The sequence below is a fragment of the Mytilus trossulus genome, chromosome 2, assembly GCF_036588685.1.
Source record: "Mytilus trossulus isolate FHL-02 chromosome 2, PNRI_Mtr1.1.1.hap1, whole genome shotgun sequence".
Taxonomy (NCBI): Eukaryota; Metazoa; Mollusca; class Bivalvia; order Mytilida; family Mytilidae; genus Mytilus; species Mytilus trossulus.
The window spans coordinates 51,832,884-51,859,201 of record NC_086374.1 but is presented as its reverse complement, the minus strand read 5'-3'; the positions used below and the strand labels follow the sequence as shown (position 1 = coordinate 51,859,201).

General features: G+C 32.5%; 2 protein-coding genes across 2 annotated transcripts; one reads left to right on the top strand and one right to left on the bottom strand.

Moving 5' to 3' along the window:
• Positions 1–324: 324 nt before the first annotated feature.
• On the top strand, positions 325–3,224 carry LOC134707532 (uncharacterized). Its single transcript, XM_063567373.1, has 2 exons — positions 325–392; positions 1,421–3,224. The coding sequence occupies exons 1-2, from the start codon at positions 388–390 to the stop codon at positions 2,613–2,615; spliced, it is 1,200 nt and encodes a 399-aa protein (XP_063423443.1). The 5' UTR covers positions 325–387; the 3' UTR covers positions 2,616–3,224.
• Positions 3,225–10,708: 7,484 nt separating this feature from the next.
• Positions 10,709–23,704, bottom strand: LOC134705214 (poly(3-hydroxybutyrate) depolymerase-like). The gene is made up of 10 exons (XM_063563979.1): positions 23,599–23,704; positions 22,314–22,436; positions 20,648–20,842; positions 20,189–20,280; positions 18,554–18,667; positions 15,126–15,158; positions 14,801–14,912; positions 13,960–14,002; positions 12,664–12,815; positions 10,709–10,792 (listed from the first exon to the last, which is right to left on the bottom strand). The coding sequence occupies exons 1-10, from the start codon at positions 23,675–23,677 to the stop codon at positions 10,728–10,730; spliced, it is 1,008 nt and encodes a 335-aa protein (XP_063420049.1). The 5' UTR covers positions 23,678–23,704; the 3' UTR covers positions 10,709–10,727.
• Between the last annotated feature and the right edge of the window lie 2,614 nt (positions 23,705–26,318).

Sequence of the window (26,318 nt, the reverse complement as noted above, 5' to 3'; positions counted from 1 at the left end):
GTTATAGGGTTCTTAATCATCTTTTGTACAATTTTTCCTCCACTCACTTATTTAACCAATTCATAACTCAGTCAAAAGGAACAGATAACAGATTGTAAGTCTATATATATAAGTAAGCTGTGTGTGTGTATATATATATAGTTCATGGTAATTAGTTATCAAAGGTACCAGGATTATAATTTGTTACGCCAGACGCGCGTTTCGTCTACATAAGACTCATCAGTGACGCTCATATCGAAATAGTTATAAACCAAACAAATACAAAGTTGAAGAGCATTGAGGATCCAAAATTCCAAAAAGTTGTGCCAAATACGGCTAAGGTAAAGGTCATACAGACTAATTTTATATACACATTATCAACATAAAATATTAACATGATTAAGGAAAATGAGGTAAGATATGTGACATTTTTTCATTTTAATTACTTTTGTTGTTCTATATAGGAACTTTTAGTAAGTATTTAACCAATTTCCGCTTTATAATTGGTTTTTGTACTTCCTTCTGTTGAAGACTATACAGGGACGAAGATTATTCTTGAATATTTCACAACACAAATCGTGGAAGGTATCAAAATATAAATCTTACAAATACTGTTCGAAAAACGAAGTAAAGAGATTTTTCACTCAGACTTAACGAGAAATATTACAAGAAGTAAACATCTATTTTATATGCTGGTGGTAAGGGAAAAACACTTCAAACGTAACTTTTATTAAACACTATGTGTTCATAAAATAAAATATGGGTCAAATGTGTACATACTATATGTATTACCTGGATATAAACATGGTTGATAGTAGAAGCCCGATTATAGATATATGTATTCAATTTCAAGATATCATATAAAGTTAATAAATCGGTACCAAGTATGGAAAATGATATTTTTTATTATTCGTTTGAACTTTTGAGTGTGCCATAATTTCCTAAGCAGTCAAAAGAAAATCTAAGGAAAAAGATAATTTCTGAAAAATTCCATTTCTCTCATTCAAATCATTATACAGCATTACGTTGTCAAAGAGATGAAAATTCATTCACACTTTGTAACCGAAAATATTTTGTTTTGATTCGTGATGCCAAATTGTTCGATTGGCCTCTTTTCAAAACTCACGGAAGAAGTATTAACGATAGCCATCAAACTGTTGTATATTATTTCAAACAAAGTAGTTTATGTGAGCTGAAAGAAATATTAAAATCCCTGGATGTTTGAAGTTCTAAATTAAACAATTGAGTTGATATCAAATGTTTAATTAGTTGTGTTTTAGTGATACAGACCTCGTTTTAATCTACCAAAGGAATAATTGTTTCAAATTGCTCATTACTAGTTCTTTGGTTTTGCTAATTTTCTCACTAATGATATACGCCATTTGCTTATGCTTTCTTATGGTTTTCATTTAACATTTTGAATATTAATATATTTTGACAGCAACGAAGAGAATAAAGATGAAATAACAAGACGGCTGGAAAAGTTTAATCCAAGTTTCTTTCAACGATCACCATCGTCCGGCACTGTTAGATCAAGTTTCCGTAAACAACACATTACAACTACGACAAACCAAGAATCAGCACCGATAGAAACAAACAAAAACGAATGCGAGACTTCAGAAACATGCATACAATGCATAACGCCAATTCCAGCTCTTTCATGGAACGACATTTATGCAGGGGACCATATTATCTTTGCAGGTAGAATATACGACCATCACGCTATAGTAGTTCACAAGTATCCAATAAATGAAGCGGATGAAACTAAAGTATGTCTTGAATTGGTTCATGCAACAAATACGGCAACTAAGGCTTTCATGGCTAGCTTCCATCCATTTGGCAATAAAGCAAAGTTAAGAAAGATGAAAGAAGAAGTAGATCTTACAAAAAGTAAAGTCATGATTTATGTATACCAGAATACTATTAAACACTTTCATCCAGAGGAGATAATAAAAAGAGCCATTGCTGAAGCAGATGCAGATGCCGAAGGGGGAAAAGGTGAATTTGTGTATGATCTTTTTGTAAATAACTGTGAGCATTTTGCTACCTGGTGCGTTACCGGTCAAAAATTAAGTTTGCAAGTGAGAAAAGTCGGCATGATTGTGAAAATGTTTTTTAGAAACGGATTTCGAGGAATAAGCGACGAAAATCAACGAAATGAAAAAGAATTTAAGAGTGGCATGCTCTGTGAAACATGTTACGAAAGAAATAAACAATTACTTTGTGCAGAGAAAACAAAAATTCAGAATAAAAATCATGTTCAAATTGGAGAAATTATAATGTATAGCTATTATAATTTGTGGCACTGTGCTGTCGTATTAGAAATAATCGAAACTACAGAAAAGGAGGTTCGGTGTAAAATAGCGCACTATGCGTTTTGTGGTTTTTGGAAGCATCGAACAATACAAGAAGATCCACTACCGATACCATTGGATGGTTCAATGTTTGTGATAACGTATTCCAAGGAATACAATGTATATGAACCTCAGGAAGTTGTCAAAAGAGCACGTAGCAGAATTGGAGAACAACTGTTTTCATTCTTTTCAAATGATTCAAGTCAATTTGCTCGATGGTGTAAACTGAAATTACACCGAGAAGATGAGAAAAATACCAAACGTATTAGTTTCACAACTTAACTCAAATCTTGTTATATCTTTATCGTTATCCATCAGGGACGAATGTAAATAAAGGCGAGGAGACGTGTATATATTGTTTAAAGTGTTAATGCCGGAATACTGAACTATTTGAAAGTTTGGCAGATAGTACTAAAAATTGATGCTTAACGTGTACCATACTTTCGTGTGTCTTAATGGTTAAAGTCATATGAAACGAGAAAAAATATGTTTATTCAATTCTTCCACCAATGCATGTATATATCATTTACCTGGTCTTATGTGCAAGAAGTAATCAATCGTATAATCGTAAAAACAATTCGGCTCGTCTGTAATGATGTGAAAATATGACAGCTTATTAATTAATTGTCGTGTTTTGAAGCCTTATTTTACTGATTTTCACCATATGGTAAACAACCAACAAAGACGCGTGGATACTGAGCACGTGTATAACATGTTCAATAATATAAAAGTTTATTTCAATGAAAAACCCATGCGTATTTCGATCATCGGATTTTTACGAGAAAGGTCACACTTAGTGCACTGCACACGGAAAACATGTTTTTTGGCCATTTGAAAGAATATCACCAAAAAAAAATGATAAATCAATGCATTTTGGTACGCTTTTGTTTAAGGATTACCAAGAATATTATCTTGAACGTTAAGACATGTTTCATTGACTTTGTATGTTTTGCATGGCATACATGATAAAATAATGAACTTTAATATTAAAATTTACTTTAAGGCGAGACATATCTCTGTATTTTGGTGATACTCTTGTACATTTAGAATGAATTAAGATTATATTGAATTCGAAAACAGCTTCACAAACAAGTTCTTTGTATCAAAGGGTCAGTTATTAAAAACTAACATTGAATTCAATTCAGATTATGACCATACATGAGACTGGAAATAGTTATACAAAGAATTTTAAAATGAATGCAATGAAAAATAAAACAAACGAGAAAAGCGAACAAAAAATCTAAAAGTTAAACAGATCATAAAATATGTTTGTTTTGCCTTCTTAATTATTGAAATAAGACGTAAATGAGGATTACTATTTTTATCTTCCAAGTAATAAATTTAAAAAAAAACCTGCAACGCATTTGTAACTTAAAATAGACGCGTTTTTTTGTGTGTTTTACATTTTAGTATTGTGTTTCTGTTGTGTCGTATTTCTCCTCTTATATTTGATGTGTTTCCCTCAGTTTGTAACCCAGATTTGTTTTTTTCTCAATCTATTTATGAATTTCGAACAGCGGTATATTACAAATGCTTTATTGGGCAATGTCCTCAATGAGTTGACAGCTTTTGTAATTGTCGAGAACTAAGTAGCCTCTGGTAACTAAAAGTCGACCTAAATGTATTCATGACATTATATCACTATACTCACTCACAACGCGTCTTTAACCACAAACAAATAAAAGAGAGGACCAACACCTAAAACATTTCTCAATATAACAGCAAAAACTAAGTCAAAACTAATGATTGATAAAACGACAACTCATGATTTTGCTTATAACATTATGTAAGATATGCATGCAAGGTTGTTTTATAACAAGTCCTGTTAATTTAGTATCCTTGAGTAAAGTCGTGACAAAATACATGAATGGCGAATATTTATCTAGACCAAAGTATACTTCAGGTAAAATATATTAATTAAAGTCTTTTGTTTTATTTTCTTTGACACGAAATTTGTCGTGGGTTTTACTGGGGCAAATTAACACACAGGCGGTTGTTTAGTTACATGTAAAAGCTATCAAATGTGTTTGGCTCATTACAAGATACTACAGAAAGGGTTCAGAATTTTTAGTAAAATAAATGTTATATACAGATGTTTTTGTGTTCTGTTAATTTGTTCCTTTTAAAGTTGTTACACGACGAAGACTGCTGTACACATATTTTGACTATATTATTTATTATGTCTGTTTAGTCCAGGCATCATTGTAAATATAACGGAATTTGATGAGACTTTCAAGAAAGTGAGAGGTTTAGCGCTATTAAACCAGTTTTAATCAACTATTTTCTACATTTGAAAATGCCTGTACTAAGTCAGGAATATGAAAGTTCTTGTCCATTCAATTTTGATGTGTTTTGTCAATTGATTTTGCCGTGTGATTATGGACTTTCCTATTGGATTTTCCTCTGTATTTTTGTGATTTTACTTTTTTTCAAGAAAAAAATGTTTATTTAATGTAAAATGTAGGTATTCACAGGATGCAGGTCTGTTTAAAAAGTTTTAACAAACAGAAACAATTGTTTATTCACGTATTAAACTATTTAAAAATCAGAGTCAGTATCGATTAAAGTCGATTAAAGAATAATGCCCCTAAAACATGAAGATTAGAGAATAACGCGCCAAAAAAAAAATGAGAAATGCGTGGTCTAATTATTTGATGATTAGAGAAAAAGGGGTTAATTTTTTGAAGATTAGATAAAAAAGTGGTGAAAATTAAATGTTTACAGTATAACAGACCCCCCTCCCCCCATCCAGACCCTCGTATTAATGGAATCAGTACTCTAGAACTATGACTATTGACGGGGTTCACGTCTGATTTACCTTGCCATAAGCAATAAGCTGGGTTTTTTCAAGGTTGAAAAGTAACCCGTGTACTAGCATGAACATTCGAATATTGTTTGATATAATATATGCTGTTATGGAATTAGGAAAATTATAAAAATTCGGTTACTGAATATATTTCTTGGCCAAATTTGGGTTTATATTAGTTATTTCTTTGGTTTATTTTAGTTCGTCATTTTGGTTTATATTAGTCCTTCTGTTTGGTTTATATATATATATTTTTTAGTTTTATCAATTTTGGCACGAAAATCACTGAGAGACGTTTTAATACATATAATTAATGAAACAAGACTGAAAAAGTTATGAGATCAAAAATATGTAATAACATATACCCACTTCCCGACAATAAAGAGCTATTTAGTTTAAGTATGAAGTTAAGATGGTTAAATCATACTTTTAACACAAAAGAAAACTGAAATCTCACAGATGACTAGAAAAAGATACTGTGCTCCTACACCAAAACTGACAAAACAGGGTGAAAAACGACTGAAATCGACACTACACGTTTTACGGTCAACCTCATGAATATGGTGATTGATTATATATCTAAAATTACTAGCGAAATGTTTTCGCAGTATTAGATCTTTAAGCACCAGAATCGAAACGTGCAAATATGAACGTCAGTTTTCCAAAATTGACAATGTTTATTTTATTGATTAAACCATTGAATTTAATTGTTGTTAACACCTTTTACTAAAATTCATGTTAACCATATAAACTCATGTATGGTGAATAAAATTTCCATTAGATTTATTTTATGAATGGATATATGACCCTCATTGTAATACAGTCCTGTAATATACGGTTCCTAATTTTATGTCTTGTATTTGTATAGGAAAGGGAGAAAAAAAACACAATTAAAAATATGATTTTTGTTGACTTTTTCATTCTTTTTTTGTATAACCACCGACGGTAATCACGCCTCAATATCAAAATGCATAACGTATCACGCACCTATGTTTAACCCCTTTTATATGTCATAGTTAACGTCGCGATACTACATATTTTACGTTAGCAACGTCATTACCTCCCTTGTATCTTTATCGTATGCTCAAATAGTGAACTTGGTAACTTCTTAATATGTGTTTGGGCTTTTGATTTTGCCATTTGATTAGGGACTTGCCATTTTGAACTTTCCTCGGCGTCCAGTATTTTTGAGAATTTACATTTTATACGGTGACATGAAAAATGTAAATGAAACACTGTAGTCCGATCAACTTTTTAATTAAAAAAGTTAACCTTCAAGTGTACCCGTTTCCAATATAAAAAAACATGCATATAAAGTAACTTGTCTCTCTCTTTATTTTGCTCATGTATACACTCCATCTACTTTTCTGTTATTCTTGATCGTTTTTATGCAATATCTGCACATTTGACTGTCTGTTGTGTAGCCAATAAGTATATCTTCGACCTTGGTGTACCTTGTATTTTGTAAAAGAATTGGAGTGGTCTTTTGAAAATTATGTTTCAATTTCTTAACTCTATATAGCTGCACGTTTTGAACATTGCATTTAATTAATAACGCATAATATTATCTAGTCTTAAATATCATGCATGTGGTTTCGTAACTTCTAATGCATATTGCTTTGTCTGATTTAAGTCAAAAACAGCTGATCTGTTGATCAATTATTTGTACTAGTGTTAAGTTCTAAATACTTCCCCTTTTGATCTTGGATGATAAATCAAAAGTTACCAATAAACAAAACAGTTACGAGGGTATTAGTCAGTTAACGTTGTATTTTTACTGGTAATAGATATTACGAGAAAGAAGTATCTGTAATATAAAGAGTCAAGTATAAAAGAAATTCAAAATCAAATGTTACGTACAAATATATGAGTTGTTGGAATTTAAAGCACGACATGCAAGGAATTTGTAGCAAATCATAGTGATTGTCAGGTACTTTTACACTATCAGCATTGTCACAGTTAATGAATTAACAAAGAGGGAATAACATACAATGCAAACTAGTTTTGGAAATTGTCTCTTGATAAACACATTAGACATACTGAAAACAAGGTCTCTTAGTATGTAAAAGTATGACTAAAATTGAGAAATTTTTGTGAGTTTATTCTTTTTTCAATGATTAGTAATGTGTAACAGTGAATGAATTAACCTGTCTTATATCAATATATTTTGATCAGCTGGTCAACTGTTTATATTCATATCTTCGACTGTTCTGTCTTTTAATGGTTATATATGTATGTTGAATAGGGATTTATATAGAACAATCTGACAATCTCTTTTTTGTCAAAGTTATATTACGATGTTAAACCTTTCTTTAACAGTCAATTGTTTTACACTTTGAATCCATTTATTTCTGAGCAGATTTAATCTAGAATTTATACATTTAATTTTATGTTAATGCAGAATATTCAGTTTTTTTGTTGATTGCACAATCAATAACAAAAAAAATGTTCTATTTCTTTAACTCAAACTAGTTTTATGTTTTATGTTTTATGTTTTATGTTTTGTTTTGTTGATTTGATTTTTGTTAGCTTGTTTTTTAATTTAATTTGTCAGTTTGTATTATTTAGTTCTTTTACTTTCAAGTTTAACAATAATGTTTGACCTAAATGTGCATGCATAAAAGAGAGGAGAACGATACTAAAGGGGAAATCAAGGACATAAATCAAACATAAATTGAAGACGCCATGAACAAAAAACACAAAAGGAACAAAAGGCCAAAATACAAAAATTATACAAAACAAAACAAAACAAGGGGAACATAAAACTGAAAAAAACCAACCACAACCCAAAACCTGGTGTGGTTGCAGGTGCCCCCGAAGCGTAAGTAGATTAACAGAATTATATGTTTCTGAAAGTAAGGTAGCTATTCAAAATACATGTATACTTCGTTTGATAACAAATGTCATGTTTGATGAGGAAAAATATTCAAAAAGGTTAGCATTAATGTTCTGTTATTTAAAGGAATGCGTCTTCCTGTTGTGATATATTGATCAGTTATAGCGAAAAGCAATGGATAATTTCTTAAATTCAGAATATTGTGATGAAGTCTAGAAAAAGAATGGTATTCGTACTGCCGAGGTATTCCTTTGGCTGTCTGTAATGATGAAATAAAAATCCATAAGCAGTCATACATGGCCTGGTAGAATTTGAACGTATAAGCAAATGATTGATGATGTACGAGTGGAATATCTGGTACCAAAAAGAATCACCGCAACACATTGTTTTCCGATGCTGGTTTACTTCAAAATGTTATTTCAACCTATCTTCCTATATACATTTTTTTAAATTGCAGTCTTTTTAATCTCGATGATTCACCAACTCTGAGGTCCCTTTTTTGCAATCCCAAATCAGTTAATGAAAATAACACTTTTGAGTCCGACGCGCTCTCCTCTAAAATCACATCCACCAGGAACGACAAAACCAAAACATTTCAAAGCTAAGGATGTGTAAAAACAAATAATCATTTACCAAACGAGACCTGAAAAAAATGGCTTATTTCACCTGATGTTGGCACGAGACTAAGAGAGACCCTGAAATTCGATGCTCCATTTTAAGACGTACCATTTTAGGCTAGTTAAAAGTTTATTGCTATAACTTTGAGATGAGCTTCCTATTTTGTGAAATAAATGTTCTTTCTTCATTCAAGATAGGCTACCCTGACAGTTCGCACCGTATTTTGTCTTCATGTTGATTAAGAAACAATTGATGCAAGCTTTTATACATGTATATGTAATGATGTATTCAAAATCGTTAGAATCCTCATTCTGGCCGTTTTATTTTCAATTTTTGGCTGTTCATGAATTTGGTTGTGTTATCCGATTTTACTGTTTAGTCAAGTGTTCAACAGCAAGACAGCTGCAGCAAGATGCTTTTTGTTGGGTTTAAAATGATTGAGGCCTGAACTGCAGGTATTAAAAAAAAAACACTGCCTGATTTTGATATGTAATTCGACATTTTATTTTATTATACTTCACGTTAAAATGCCATATTTTGATTGGCTAAGACGAGGGTGTCAATTTACTCTATCACATGGCTGAGAGGGTGATATTTTTTTTAATGTTACCCTCTCGTCTAGGCCAATTAGAAATCGGTAATTCAAAGAACAATGAATTGAATTTACATCAAGGAATTAATACAATGCTTAAGTTCTACGTTTTGGCTCAGATTTTATTATTGACTGTTAAAATAAAAAGAATAAAACATCTTGCTTGACTTTTTTTTCTTCTTCTAATAACCGTAAGGTTGTTATGAACGTGACGTCATAGAAAATACTTTTTATATAAAAGTAATCTGTTAAAGCCAATGATGATAGGACATTCAGTATAATAAATTAAATAACACATAGCTGAGAGGGTGATAGAGCAGATTGGAACCCCTCGAAAAGGCATTGTAAACCTTGGCTTCGCCGCAGTTGACAATGTTTTCTCGGGGTACCAATCTGCTCTATCACCCTCTCAGCTATGTGTTATTTATATAGAGTTGTTCTTCTTATAACTCTTTAATTATACCCTTTATAAATAATTGGGTTTTTTTCAAAGAGCAGTGGAACTGAGACTACTATTACACGTTAGTAGTCTCAGAGTGGTAGCAGGGAAGAGATAAAACCACCCAGCTCTTACATCCTCTGCGATATAACGGAAATTCCAGTCGCTTTTTCTAACCTTTAACATTTTATAAATGACTGATAAATGTGACATGATAATACAGTAAACAAAATTAATGTATATTAATGCCAAGGTTTTCTAAAGGTTTACAAAACGTGTATATGTAAACTAAAAGTTTCCCATCGAAAATTAGACTCAACCAAAGAATCTTACTGAAAACATTTTCTTATTGGGACAAACTTATGGAAAACGCTAATTTTTCAGAAAAAAAACATTTGGTCCAGTTTTAAATCCATCCCATCTTTTTATTGTACCATTTTTACTTTATTTCATACAAAAGCATCAATATATAAAAAGAAGATAGTTCACGTCGTCTCTTTGACATATGGTCATACTAGGGTGTTTCATTTTAATCATAACAATTCAGAAAGAAGAAAACATGTTACTGACAAAATAACATCACTGTTACATTGCCTATGATGGTATACTGAATTGTTCACTGTAGTTGAAATACCAGTCAATCTCTAAACCACTTCGTGTAAAAGAGTTTGAAAATAAAAAATTACCGTGGACTAACAAATGTTTTTGTTGACACTAAATCTCAAAATGACAAAAATAAAAACGATAATCAGAAAAGTTAATGGTTTGACCAAACAAGACTATGGGTCTGGATCTCAATTAACTAGCAAACATGAAGCGGTCTTAGATCCACCGTGTATATCGGTACAGCGGAGATAGGTACTAACCAAGCGGGTCGTGATCGATTTTAAATCTTTAGAATCCAGATTGGTCGTCCGATCGGTAAATGTACCGGTTGTCGTATTCTCTATTGTGACAGTTTGACTCTATCTCAGGGTATATTCGAACGGTCAGTGAAGCATGCATTGCATAAATTAGCTGTGTCTTATTATATAAGAATGCATTTTATAACAATACTATTGTATTTTATTAATATAAAGATATGATACTTTCAAACACAGCATTTACTGTCCAATAACCTGTCGTCGCATTCTGTCCAACGCTGTAATTTGAAACCCCCTTTTCGTAGCTATAAAATAGGTTAAAAAATATTATAAATAAATAAATAAAAGCAAACACGACTTTTAAGTAAATATATACGTTTTAAATAATAGTAAAATAAGAATAGAAGTGAAATAAGCATGAATTCAGGAGGTCTATTATAATATATAAAATAATTCCTGATATAGCTTGGAGTACATGTATTTACTATCCAGGCCAATATTACAATGTTTGTCTTTTTTATCATACACCAATGCATGTTAATAATTCTTTTTCATGGGAACCGTGTTGTTTGGTCTTATTTGTCAGTGTTTTATTTTGTTTTGCACGTTTAACTGATGGTTATCTTTTAGTCGCTGGTCGATTTTTGCCATGGCATGTATCATTTTGTTTTTGAATTATCGATTTGGAATATTCCTTTGGTATTTTTCGCCTCTCGTTTGAATATGTTAGTATAGTCAAATAAGAAGAATAGTTAGACCTTATCATCTTATTTTTATTGAACACATCATACATTGTTTACAAGCACCATTGTAAATGACAAAAAGTTATCCAAACCATATAGATATTCAATTTATTTATTTACATGTACAGCACTGTTTTGCGCTTACTAGACATATTTTGCAATAGATAATAGGCTGATGGTTTCTCTTTTCAATTGTATTACATTAATTTTGTCATGTCGAAGCATGGTATAACTTGCTAAGCGTTTTTGCTCACTATTGAAGGCCATACGTTGACCAATTGTTGATTACTTTTGCGTCATTTGATCTGTGATGGATTGTTGTTTCATTACCAAGCGTCCCACATTTTCTTATACCGACAAGAGAAATTAGGAAGAGTAATATGATTTGGTCTTATTTCGACCGGAAGTAAAAAAAAACTCTTCCCAAGTGCGGTGTATATTTGGCTATGCAGGATGCACAAGTACGCACACACGTCCAGTCATAAAAACCATGCAAATCCTCGGCAAGAGGTCCATCGGTGGCATGTTGCATGGGGTAAATGTACGTTCATAACCAATATAGCCTCATTTTCCCGTGGCAGTCCAAATTTCCCGACGGCATCTATTACAGGACCTCCATAGTGTATTTATTGTAAATTTGTTTTCGTCCTGAACACTCATGAAATATTTGCCAATAGACGTTTAGCAACCAACAATCAATATACCAACATTTTTTTTAATGAAGACACAGTGTACTACCCTTTTCGACAATTTGTTTCCGAATTCGTATGAAGCATTTCATACAAGAGCTTTTCAAGATAGAAGAGAAGGAAGCGAGTTTTATTCATATGCGTGTTCCACTATATAAATATTATTTTGTTTACTGCATAATTCAATTTATATGACTTTCTCAATTGTTCTATGAGATTGAATATCTGTAAATTTCCTTTTTTATGTACATGTAGCAACATTATATTATCCCAGCAGCAACTATATATGGAAAATAATCCAGTTGTTACGATATCCCAGGGGTTGCGCTCCCTATTATGGTTGCTGTTAACACTAGTCATATTTATTTATATCTGTGTTATAAAGGAATGTAACATTGAGAATGGAAATGGGAACATGTTAAAGAGACAACAACCCAACCAAAAATAAGAAAATATATTTGAACTTGACATTCAAGTAATAAATACGACAGCTGTCATCTGTTTAACAGGAAATGCTTACCCTTCCGGGCAACTTTAGTCAGTAAATTTTCATTTAAAATTATGGTCCATTTTCCTATATTTTGCATAAGTGTAACATAACATAACTTTATCCGCAGCATCATAGGTAATTAAAATGTTCTGATTGAATAAGACAATAATGGAAGCTATACGTGATGGATAGACACACAGGTCAAAATAACTCTGCAATCCCACGATTTAGAAAAAGACGAAATAAGGATTTACCAAAATATGAGCCAGTATAACCAAACCAGTCCCAGCAACCATTAAGATTAGTTGGAATCGGAGTAATTTGTGGATACAGTATGATGATGTTGTTTTCTTCTCCAACTTCATTGTAGCCGGCGTGCTTCACATATTCGTCATTTATAAAATGTCTTAAACAAAAAAGATCTTTGCAGTATTATGGTTTGTATTTAATAGTCATATAACAATCAATATTGTCTAGTATCATTAACTTACCAGCATGTATCCATCATAAACGTTTCTTTATATGAGACATGCTAACCTTCTGCTGTTGTTTTTTATTTGGTCGGGTTGTTGTCTCTTTGACACATTTCCCATTTCCATTCTCAATTTTATATAGTATAACTAGAGGCTCTAAAGAGCCGGTGTCGCTCACCTTGGTATATGTGCATATTTAAACAAAGGACACAGAAAAATTCATGAAAAAATTGTGTTTTGGTGATGGTGATGTGTTTGTATATGTAATTTTACTGAAAATTCTTGCTGCTTACAATTATCTCTATCTATAATGAACTTGGCCCAGCAGTAACAGTGGAAAATGTTTGTAAACATTTACAAATTTTATAAAAAATGTTTAAAATTTACTATAAAGGGCAATAACTCCTTAGGGGTCAATTGACCATTTTGGTCATGTTGACTTATTTTTAGGTCTTACTTTGCTGTACAGTATTGCTGTTTACAGTGTATCTCTATCGATAATAATATTCAAGATAATGACCAAAAGCTGCAAAATTTTCTTAAAATTTCCAATTCAGTGGCAGCAACCTAACAACAAGTTGCCTGAATGGTCTGATAAATTCAGACACATAGATCTTGACCCGATAAGCAATTAAACCCCACGTCAGATTTGCTCTAAATGTTTTGGTTTCAGAGATATAAGCCAAAATCTAAATTTTACCCCCATGTTCTATTTTTAGTCATGGGAGCCATATTGGTTGGTTGGCCAGGTCACCGGACACATTTTTTTAAACTAGATACCCCCAATGATGATTGTGGTCAACTTTGCTTTAATTTAGCCCAGTAGTTTCAGAGGAGATTTGTTTGTAAAAGTTAACGACGACAGACGACAATGACGGACGACGACGACGGACGACGGACGACGGATGCCTAGTGATGATAAAAGCTCGCTTGGGCCTTAAGGACAGGTGAGCTAAACAAGGGATAAAACGAAATAAATTAAAAAACTGTTTGTCCATGCTTTATATATTTGTCGCTGTATTAAGCTTTTAATTTTGATAAATTGAAGATGGCACAATTAAAAAACGTTAAACTAACCTTCCTTGTTGACATCCATGAAGTGCAATGTGAAGCTTGCATTCTGAAAACAATTTAAAATCAGTTCGTAATTTTTCTTTTAGTTTTAACATAATCAATTTCAGTAATCAAAATAACCTACATATTAGCATGTCGATAATTTTTTGCCCTGGCTCCGGTTAAGGAACCCAACACATTCGATTTGTTGTCAACCATGTTTTTCTTTTCTTTTGCTACACCGGAGCGTTTTACATGTACAGCTTATAAGGGTGTTACTCATTCTTAACTCATTATGTTGGTCTCTAATTTGTTGTTGTCTTATTTGAAAGACTTAGAAAATTACACCCAACAGTGTTAAAATTAGATTTTCATACTGACATATGTTTGTCCCTCAACGGGATTCGATCTTACATCTTTGATACACTAAGCTACGACACTAGTCGCTTAGCCTCATGTTCAACGCTCTAGACCACACGACTACATCCGCTCTATAAAAACTATAACTTCAATAGTCGTAGTGTTACCATGCCACGGAAGGCGAATCTAGAGAAAGACATAAAACATGTGTTTAAGCGTGTGAAGATGTATTATAAAAGTATAACAAACAATCGAACTCTAAGCAACAAAATTAATTCAAACGTTATTAATCAACATCCATATTCCTGACTTGGTACAGCGGGATTTGTCGACGAAAAACAAACCATGATCCAATTCAATTGAGAAAACGTAAGGCCTAATTGATAATTGATATGACAGACATGAACCAACAACAACCATAAGTATACTGAACCACACGCACCCGTCTCGGGACTTGTTTTGTTCACATATTTTTTTGGCAGAATAGAAACCAGTCCATACTCACTTGTTTGTTTGTCTACACAACCAGAAGGAACATAAACATATCCAGTATTGTCAAAACTGTATGTTATAGGAACGGATAGATGGAAAAATGTGGATTGGTCAAATGTCTTCAACTGTAAAATACAGTAAATAAATTACATGCAAATATTAAATTATATGTGCTGCCTTATTTGGAATGATCTAAGAAAATATGCATATTATGAATCAAATAAAGTCAAATAATCTTTAAAAACTGTAATAAATTTTAAATAGGCATTGCATTGAAGCTATGAAATGAATTGTTCGATTAAACTAGAAAAATACATCTAACAAATCTAAAAACATACCTGTCCAGTTAAGGGTTTCCCTGCCTGTGGTATCTGAAAATAAATATGTTGGATAATGCTTCTATTATAAAATAGAGGAGTTTATACTTTCGACTTAGTCGCCGTATTCCTCTGCTCATGCATTTTAAGAGGCGACTTAAATTGTCAAAATGTGTATCTACTTCTGTAAAATTGGTACCGTTAATCATATTTTTCATGAGACTTTAAAATCTGTTTAAGTAAAAGAACGGTTACATGCCATTATTCCGACAGCCCATTAGTCCGACAGCCCATTTGTCCGACAACCCATTGGTCCGACAACCCAATAGTCCGACAACCCATTGCTCCGACAGCCCAATACTCCGACAACACATTGCTCCGACAGCCCAATACTCCGACAACCCATAAGTCCGACATTTTTCAAGTCAAATATCAGGGTATCAGGGTAAAAAAAATTGTCTGTCTGTACAATGTAATACGTTTATGTAATAACAGATTTTAAGAAATAACTCCGTATATATTACATAAGACTAAGGTAGTTCGAATAATTTTTATATACTCAATTCGAAATCTGTATATATACAGAATAGAACAGAAAAGAATATTTCATTTTCCAAATTACAGGGTCTATTAAGAGCATATAAATCAAGCCCAACCAGTGATGGTGCGAGCTACTGATGATACCCCGATTAGATATTTTCGTAAATAGCTGGAAGTTGTTGATTTGTGAATCTGAAAAGCATCCGACAGTATAACGGACTTATATAAACCTTGAAACCAAATTTCAGAAATCATTGTTTTGTAGTTTCTGAGAAAAATATGACGAACATTTTCAACTTGGCTATCATTTGAAATGTGTTCGGTAAACAGAAAGTTGTTGAGTTATAAATCTGAAAACGCATCACACGATATGGCCGACTTCAATAAACCCTGAAATTGGAGCCAATATAAAATAGAAAAAAGAAAAACACTTACACATTGAAATCAAACAAAATTCAGTATCAATAGATATAGGAAGATGTGGTGCCAAGGCTCCGTGTTGAAGGCCGTAAATTGCAATTGCCCTATAATGGTTTACTTTTTTAAAATTGTTATTCGGATGGAACGTTGTCTCATTGGCACTCACACCACATCTTCCTATATCTATATATGAACTACCTTTCTTGAAATAATGATATCTAAATGTTTTTCTCCTTTCTGTTTAAATGAAAAATAAATGTCAAGTTTGCCACAAAACACATAATGTACTATGTTTTTACAATTAGATAATTTGACAAGGACACAAACGGGACAAGAATGTCACACATTGTTTAAGATTTTTTGCTAGTTGTTATTGGCTTTTATATTCACTGCACTCCTTCTATTTATAACAATAAGCAGTCAAATTGTATTGACTGTATATTTCTATGTCATATACAGTCACTGGCCCGATATTACTTTTCCTTGAGGATATTTAGATAGAATTTGCCTAAATGTTCAGGTCCGTCACATTTTTTTTTCGTAATAAGTTTTGTTGTTGACAAATCATCAGTCCTGCATATCTCCCAACCATTAGAAAAGAGGCGTATTTTTCTAGATTTTAAAATAAGCTCGGGATATAAAACTGGTATCCATACAAATATATTGAGTGTCATCTCTCAGACTATGTATAATCGATCGCTGTTGGAAGTGCTGTGTACTGTCTCCGTATTTCGTGGATTCTCATTCCCGAACATCATGAACAGGATACCGTATTCATGATTGGAATTGCTCATCTTTTATGAGAATATTTTTTTTTATCATCTTATTTTTAAAAATCTGGATATTTGTCTCTTGGATTTTCTCATTTTGACTGACGGTACATTAGTCCTTTATTTCTGCGACAAAATCAATTTAGATAAAAATTCAGATGAGTGATACAAGGGATATAATGTGTTGTGACCAAAGAGGGAGGGTAGTGTAATCCAACTCCGATATATTCGTTTGTGTATTTAATTGTTGATTTACCTCACTTCCCTGATACGTGAAAGGGAGGAACCGAAGATCTAGTTAAAGGAGGTAGATAAAGACACACACAAAAACAGCGCACTAGAACAGCACAGACTGACAGTGGACCCACAAACGACGAAATATAAAGACAAAAACAAAAAATAGCCAAACACCTAAAACTAAAGAGGGACGAAGGTAAGGGCTGAGCAGGTGCAATTAGCATGTGTATCAACTCCAATATAATGAGACAAATGAAATATCCCGAATGGAAAGAATAATTGGAATCAAAATGGACAACCCAAATATTAAAGAGAACAGAGTTGGTCTTTTTAGAGAAAATTTACCCATACACACAAGACAGATGCATTGTCGGAATAGTGGGCTGTCGGAGTAATGGGTTGTCGGACTAGTGGGCTGTCGGAGTAATGGGCTGTCGGAATAGTGGACTGTCGGAGTAATGGGCTGTCGGAATATTGGGTTGTCGGAGTAATGGGCTGTCGGAATAATGGTTGTCGGACTAATGGGATGTCACCAAAAGAACACTTTAATAAGTTTACCAAGTCAGGAATATATGACAGTTGTTATCCATTCGTTTGATGTGCATATGTGAGCCTTTGATTTGCCATTAAATTTTGATTACAGACTTTTCGTTTTGATTTTTCTTAGGAGTTCGGTATTTTTTGTTATCTTACTTATTTTAAAATCATCTATGCGTGTTTAGCTTCATGGAATATCGATTTCGGTAACGCGGAATGGCCGCATAGAGCTACCATAAGTTTGGGGTTATTGTTAAAGGAACACCAAAACACAATCGCACGAAAAAAACTCAAGATTTTAATCTTGAAAAATTGATTTTCAGACTTCATTTTTTATTAAACTTTGGCTTTTCACAATCAATGTTGTATTATAATCATTTAGAGTTATCTTTCGTTTTCCGGAAAACATTGTATTATATTCAATATAAGGCGATTACTAAATTTATGAATTATTCTTTGATAAATTTCCATAATATCCCTCAAAAGTAGACTCATTCACAGCTTATTTTTCCATTCAAATGTATTTATTCAAAAAGCTAATTTATAACGGTTAGTACTCATTATGGAGCAAGCTCAGTTTTACCTCAAATACCATTCTGTACGTGTGAAACGTCGTGCAACTCTTAACTTTTATCTAAATGTTCGCGTGTCTCAACATCAAACGATCTGTTTTCTCGTGTCTATGGTTATTTAATGTGCCTGATGGTTGCTTCTCGTTATTTTTACGATAGGTGTCACATGTAAAGCAAGAACTGCTAACCACCCTGTTGTTCCTGGGTTCATCTTCGTTGTTAGCAATAATCTATGTTGCTAATTATTTGAAGTTGTTTATGCAAGGATGTTGAAAATCAAAAGAATCATAACCAGCTAAAACTATATCAACAATCTAGTGTGATACTGAGAGCTTGAAGGACGAATGGACGTACGGAAGAAGAGACGGTTTACCTTTAGATCTCCATATATCCAGTTAAGAAGTTCAAAAGCAGCATTATATCCACAGTTGTTCAGATAATTGCTTTTTGATAGAACGTTACAGGTACCTCCATAATTGTCAGTCGGCTGAAAAGAAAATAGACATGTTGATAACCCATATCTTAAAGGAACACATATTCACTATATCACACAAATTATTTTACTAAATAACTAAATTGTTTCAAATGTATAAATGTTTTTTTCTACTTTTCCACTACTATAGCCTATAATTTAACATGGCATATCAGGTATATAAACGTATTCTATGTATTACTGGTAAATCATTGAGTCAGAGCTTGTATTACTACAAAGTACCTCAAAACCTTTACTAAATATCTTCAATATATAGACTCAAAGATTTGGATTGAAAGATTTAAAGGCAACAGTAGTACACCGCTGTTCAAAACTCGTAAATCTATGGACAAAAAACAAAAGCGGGGCAACAAACTAAAACTGAGTGAAACGCATTAAATATAAGAGGAGAACAACGACGCAACATTAAAATGCAACACACACAGAAAAGGACCAAGCATTAGACAAATCCCGATGAGAACAACAAACACAACATCAAAACCAAAAACATGAATTTAAGATAGAAAAATACCGTGACACGTTTTATAGTAAATGTGAATTAACACTCCAATATAAGAGAAAAAACGACACAACGGAAACACAACGTTAGAATGTAACACACACGGAAACGAGCTTTAATATAACAATGGTAATATTCCTGACTTGGTACAGGACATTTTTAAAGAAAAAAATGGTGGGTTAAACCTAATTTGTGGCATGCCAAACCTCGCACTTTAATGGCAATGTTAAATATAACATTAAAATTTATCTATTCCTGTAGAAAAATTATTTCAATCAAGATAGAACATATCACGTTAAATGTGTAATGTCGATACCTATAGTTTGGTATTTTAAGTTACCGTGATGTTGTTTACAGAACCCGGAAAGTTAGATAGGATCCGGGTAATGTTATTGATCCTTTGAATAAACTTGTATTGTATGTCAAAACTTTAAAGGATAGTTTAAAGCGTCATTTCAAAAACATTTTGAATGCGCTATCGGGGAATATGGATTGATCACTTCGGGATGCATTGTACATGGTCCGAGACCACAATTATTTCGTAGTGCATTTCTTTTAGAACATAAATGGCAATTAAAAAAATTCCACCTGCGCTTTCTCAAAGAAATTTCTACAGTGTGTTGTACTACTTTTGGGACAAATTATATTAAAAGTATAAAAAAAATCATCGGTTCTAACTAAAAATATGGACAATTTTATGTTTGGGGCGTCTTGAAATCTTTTGACAGCTTCCGAAGTGCTAGTTTTTAACCTTTTTCAGCTGGATTAAATTAATTCTTTCCTTTAACATTCTAGACCCATTTTGTTACAGTTTAATCCCCCCCTTTACTAGCAATTTTAGGCATTAAACATGGAGAAATAAATTTGGAAGGGGTATAAAAGTTTATGGCAAGTAACCCACTGTCAACATTAGGAACTATATTCGTGAACAAAATCAAGGGATGACAATTGTGGTCTTGGACTACATGGAATATCATGTGCGTGTGTATTTTTAAAACCAGTTAACAATATATTACCTGACAATGTTCTGCATTTATATTGAATACTGTTTTCACATTAGAATGTAACGTGTAATGGTTGTAATATCGTTGTATGTTTGGTCCATTTCCTACAATTTAATATTTTTGCATCAATTTACAATCTATAAGAACTGAAAATGTATTAGTATTTGACAATTCGTGTAGTGTAAGACTGCAAGATTCCCAATGATACTTTTTTATCTTTTGAAATATCTCAAAATTTCTGGAAAAAAATATATTCGATAAGAGCGGCGAAAGATACCAAAAACACATTCAAAATCATAAATCGAAAATAAACTGACAACGCCATGGCTAAAAAAGATAAAAAGACAAACAGACAAGCAATTATTATTATAGTACACACAACACAACATAAAAAAATAAAGACTCTTACTGATTACTTTTTCCTATCAAATATTCTTGTAGAAGATTGGAGTTTATAGATAAATTACTTACCGGGTTTTACAACTGAGTCTGATTGACCTGCAAAGATGTACACCTTATCATGTCTCATGTGGTATGTAGAATCAACATTCCCAAACAATGCTCCAGAAGAAGTCAAAAGTTCAAATGAACTTACAGATTCCAAGCTAGGTGTTTGCATGCAAGTTGTTGCACCTACCAAGTTTCCACCAGAGCAAGCAAATGGAACTGAAATCGAAAATGAAAATGTAGAAAATCAGCATTAACATTAATAAAAATACAACAATATGCAATACCAATGTGCCTATGTATATTATATTGACTGCTTTACCCCTATTTTGACTCTTTTGTTTTTACCCATTATGTCTCTTTGTTTTCTTTTAACACGTTGTGATAAATTCAGTGAACTATTTGTGAGAGGTTTTAATTTAGCTGGCTATAAAACCTAGTTTAGTCCAAAATGTTTAAACAATATGGAAATGCATGTACTAGGTTTATGAATAAGACAGTTATTATAATATTCCATTCGTTTGATGTGTTTGAGCTTTTGATTTTGACATTTGATGTTAATTTCCCTTTTGAATTTTCCTTGGAGATGTTTGTTATTTTACTGTTACTATCAAAATTAATATTACTCACAAAAGAAACATATAGATTGATTTACACTACAAAAACACGATGATCAAAAGGTTCCAAAAAATAATGTAACTTAACATGAAATAAAATTTTTCGATGAGGTCAATATTTTTATTGTTACCATGTCATCACAAAAAGCACATCTCATATGTATTTAGAAATATAATTCGAAACCCAATTTTTTTCTGACCCTTTCTGTAGTCACTATAAAGACTGATATATATCAATAAGAAATAATATTTAATTCTTTTTATATTATTATAATTCTTTAATGTATCAATATGGTTACTACTCGCTGTCGTTTTTCTTCAGGTGCAATAATTTAGTAAAAATAAGTACATGATATCAAACATGTTGTTTTAAAAATGAGTTATTAAATTTATTATTTTAGATAGCTGACTGGAGACCATTTAGTTTAATATGAGACCTCTAAATCAATGTTGGAGTTTATAAAACTTAATCTTTTTTTTTCCATAGTATATTTTTTATTAATTTTTCTGAGTTTACATTTGAAGCATTTTGAAAATAGTCATACTTTTGATCTGAGCTAACTATTTGAAACATCATTCCAGTCAGCTAAGAGGTATTTTTGAAAAATTAATTCTGTTTTGTCTTTATGTTTGTGCATGTGTTGCTTTGTTTGAATGTAATATATTGTACCTTGTTTTGTGGAGAGGGCTTACATAGGCTATGCCTGTTGCCCAATCCAATTCAATTTATTTGAATAAAATATTGTTTAAACTAATAAGTGTTTGATTGTTATTCAAAATATTAAAAAGTGACACAAATGTTATTTAAATATGTCCTCCTAGATAGATTTGATACTGTTTTAATTGTATTTTTGTTTTGCCATGTATGGTATGTCTTTGGTAATCTCTGTTAAGGTGGTATTGGTGTTTAGAAAAAATGATAGATTATCTCAAACTTTATTTGACACTGAAAGTTATGACCAAAGGTCATTAAATACCGTCGTTAGTTTCTTTAATTCGTTGTATTCATAAAACTAACAAAATGTGTTCATATACATACAAGTAACTACATTTGATTATTTTTAAAAGTTTACCTCCAGCGATGATGCCAACACCCATAAAGTCAGCAGAATGAATCACGTGCATCTGTGTTGCCATGGCAGCACCAGACGATATTCCAGATATAGATACCTTGTTCTGATCAACATTATATGACTCTAAAATATTATACAAACAAAATCATATGAAATAATTCAAATGTTAAGTTTCCTTATTAAAAAATGGGTGCACATTTATTATTTAAAAGTAAAATTAATAAGTAGTTAGTTACTACCTAATATATAGTAAATATTCGTGCATTGCTGTTGTAAGCAGCGAATGAGAGCAATATGATTGATTGATTGTTGGTTCAACTTAACGTCCAGTGTTGATTTTTTCATGCATGTGCAATGCGAGTACATACAATAAGTAGGTCCTGTAATACAGGCCGTTCGGGATGCAGAGGTCGTGGAAATATTGTCTGCCACTGTAAAATGAAGGAAAAGTGAATAGAGACAGAAATTTTCATTTGCAACAGGCCACTTTCATACCCCACAAAGAGTTGTTGTAATGTATTATAATTATAACATGCAAAACGTGTGGTACTCTCTTATATAACAAGAGGCCTCAAATCTAACGTCTCCATTCTGGCCGGACGTGACAGTGTACTTGTACATCTCACACATTCAAACGAAAAGTCAACTTTTGCAAGGGTGGTCATAATTATGAATTCACTGTTTACAATACTTTCAGTTTTTGAAATACTAAGGCTTTTCTACCTGAAGAATAACCTATAATTAGCTGTATTTGACAAAATTTTTAGGAACTTAATGCTTTTCAACTTCGTATTTTATCTCGGCTTTTCATCTTTTTTTTAGCGTCACTGATGAATCTTTTGTAGACGAAACGCGCGCCTGTCGTAAATACAAAATTTCAATCCTGGTATCTATGATGAGTTAATTTTTTGTCTTCCGAAGAAGTCCAAAGTGACCATATGTCTATTCCCCATTCACACTATAGTTAATATGGGTTATAAGGTGAGGACAATTAAGGAAGAAGTCTAAGATCCTTTATTTTTTCTTTACAATAAACAAATAGTTATTTTACTTTGCTTAAGCTTGTGTTTGTTTCCGCTGGGACTGACTTTTTGTGCCATTACTGCTCAGACTATTATAGTTCATCCATCATATGCTTACAATCCACGTCTTATCATTAAATAGTAAATAAAGAAATTAGAATTAGTAAATGCAAATATGCATGTTTGTATCTTAACTCTTGATTACAAGAGAAGACACGTTATCTCTTCGGCTAATACAAGGAGATAATAATGTATTACTTTACCCAATCTTTCAGCCTTTCCTTCGATAGTTGACAAGGCTTGGAGAATTAAAATTAGAATGAATAATTTTAGTTTCACCATTTTGAAAAGTTGGCAACCTTTAATTTGTCAAACTGATAAAACACGTATACATGTATGATGACTTTCATATACATGTATTATGAACAGCTTGCAATCTAATTAAAATATTACTCTGATTTCGTTATACCTCATATCAGATGTCAATATTTTAATTATATCGAACAGTTTGGATATTTCTTTATTTGCCGACGGTTTATATTTGGATTAACAATCCTCTAGATAGTCACGGAATGATTGAATAAAGGCGATATACACGCTGGAGAAGTTTTTAATGCCAATAAAAAAAACATGATGTTGAATATAAGAAAAAAAAGACAGGTACTGCTGTTCAAAAACATGCATGGTAGTGGGATTGTCCAACCCAAATTTCATATCCACACAATACAATAACTAGAGGCTCTAAAGAGCCTGTGTCGCTCACCTTGGTCTATGTGCATATTAAACAAAGGACACAAATGGATTCATGACAAAATTGTATTTTGGTGATGGTGATGTGTTTGAAGTTCTTACTTTACTGAACGATTTTGCTTCTTACAATTATATCTATCATGAACTTTGCCCATTAGTAACAGAGAACTATATTTGGTAAAAATTTACATAAATTTACCAAATTAATGAAAATTGTTAAAAATTGACTATAAAGGGCAATAACTCCTTAAGGGGTCAATTGACCATTTAGGTCATGTTGACTTATTTGTAGATCTTACTTTGCTGAACATTATTGCTGTTTACAGTTTATCGCTATCTATAATAGTATTCAAGATAACCAAAAACGGCAAAATTTCTTTAAAAATTACCAATTGGAGGGCAGCAACCCAACAACCAGTTGTCCAATTCATCTGAAAAATTCAGGGCAGATAGATATTGACTTGATTAACAATTTAACTTCTTGTCAGATTTGCTCTAGATGCTTTGGTTTCATAGTTATAAGCAAAAAACTGCATTTTACCCCTATGTTCTATTTTTAGCCGTGGCGGCCATCTTGGTTGAATGGCCAGGTCATCGGACACATTTTTCAAACTAGATACCCCAAAGATGATTGTGGCCTAGTAGTTTCAGTGGAGATTTTGTAAAAGATTACTTAGATTTATGAAAAATGGTTAAAGATTGACTATAAAGGGCAATAACTCCTAAAGGGGTCAACTGATCATTTTGGTCATGTTGACTTATTTGTAGATCTTACTTTGCTGAACATTATTGCTGTTTACAATTTATCTCTATCTATAATAATATTCAAGATAATAACCAAAAACAGCAAAATTTCCTCAAAATTACCAATTCAGGGTCAGCAACCCAACAACCGATTGACCGATTCATCTGAAAATTTCAGGGCAGATAGTTCTTGACCTGATAAACATTTTTATCCCATGTCAGATTTCCTCAAAATGCTTTGGTTTTTGAGTTATAAGCAAAAAACTGCATTTTACCCCTATGTTCTATTTTTAGCGGTGGCGGCCATCTTGGTTGGTTGACCAGGTCACGCCACACATTTTTTAAACTAGATACCCCAAAGATGATTGTGGCCAAGTTTGGATTAATTTGGCCAAGTAGTTTCAGAGGAGAAGATTTTTGTAAAAGATTACTTTAATTTACGAAAAATGGTTAAAAATTGACTATAAAGGGCAATAACTCCTAAACGGGTCAACTGACCATTTTGGTCATTTGACTTATTTGTAGATCTTACTTTGCTGAACATTATTGCTGTTTACAGTTTATCTCTATCTATAATAATATTCAAGATAATAACCAAAAACAGCAAAATTTCCTCAAAATTACCAATTCAGGGGCAGCAACCCAACAACCGATTGACCGATTCATCTGAAAATTTTAGGGCAGATAGATCTTGACCTGATAAACATTTTTATCCCCATGTCAGATTTCCTCAAAATGCTTTGGTTTTTGAGTTATAAGCCAAAAACTGCATCTTACCCCTTTGTTCTATTTTTAGCCGTGGCGGCCATCTTGGTTGGTTGACCAGGTCACGCCACACATTTTTTAAACTAGATACCCCAAAGATGATTGTGGCCAAGTTTGGATTAATTTGGCCAAGTAGTTTCAGAGGAGAAGATTTTTGTAAAAGATTACTTTAATTAACGAAAAATGGTTAAAAATTGACTATAAAGGGCAATAACTCCTAAACGGGTCAACTGACCATTTTGGTTGTGTTGACTTATTTGTAGATCTTACTTTGCTGAACATTATTGCTGTTTACAGTTTATCTCTAACTATAATAATATTCAAGATAATAACCAAAAACAGCAAAATTTCTTCAAAATTACCAATTCAGGGGCAGCAACCCAACAACCGATTGACCGATTCATCTGAAAATATCAGGGCAGATAGATCTTGACCTGATAAACATTTTTACCCCTTGTCAGATTTGCTCTAAATGCTTTGGTTTTTGAGTTATATGCCAAAAACTGCATTTTACCCCTATGTTCTATTTTTAGCCGTGGCGGCCATCTTGGTTGGTTGACCGGGTCACGCCACACATTTTTTAAACTAGATACCCCAATGATGATTGTGGCCAAGTTTGGTTTGATTTGGCCCAGTAGTTTCAGAGGAGAAGATTTTTGTAAAAGTTAACGACGACGGACGACGACGACGACGGACGACGACGGACGACGACGGACGACGGACG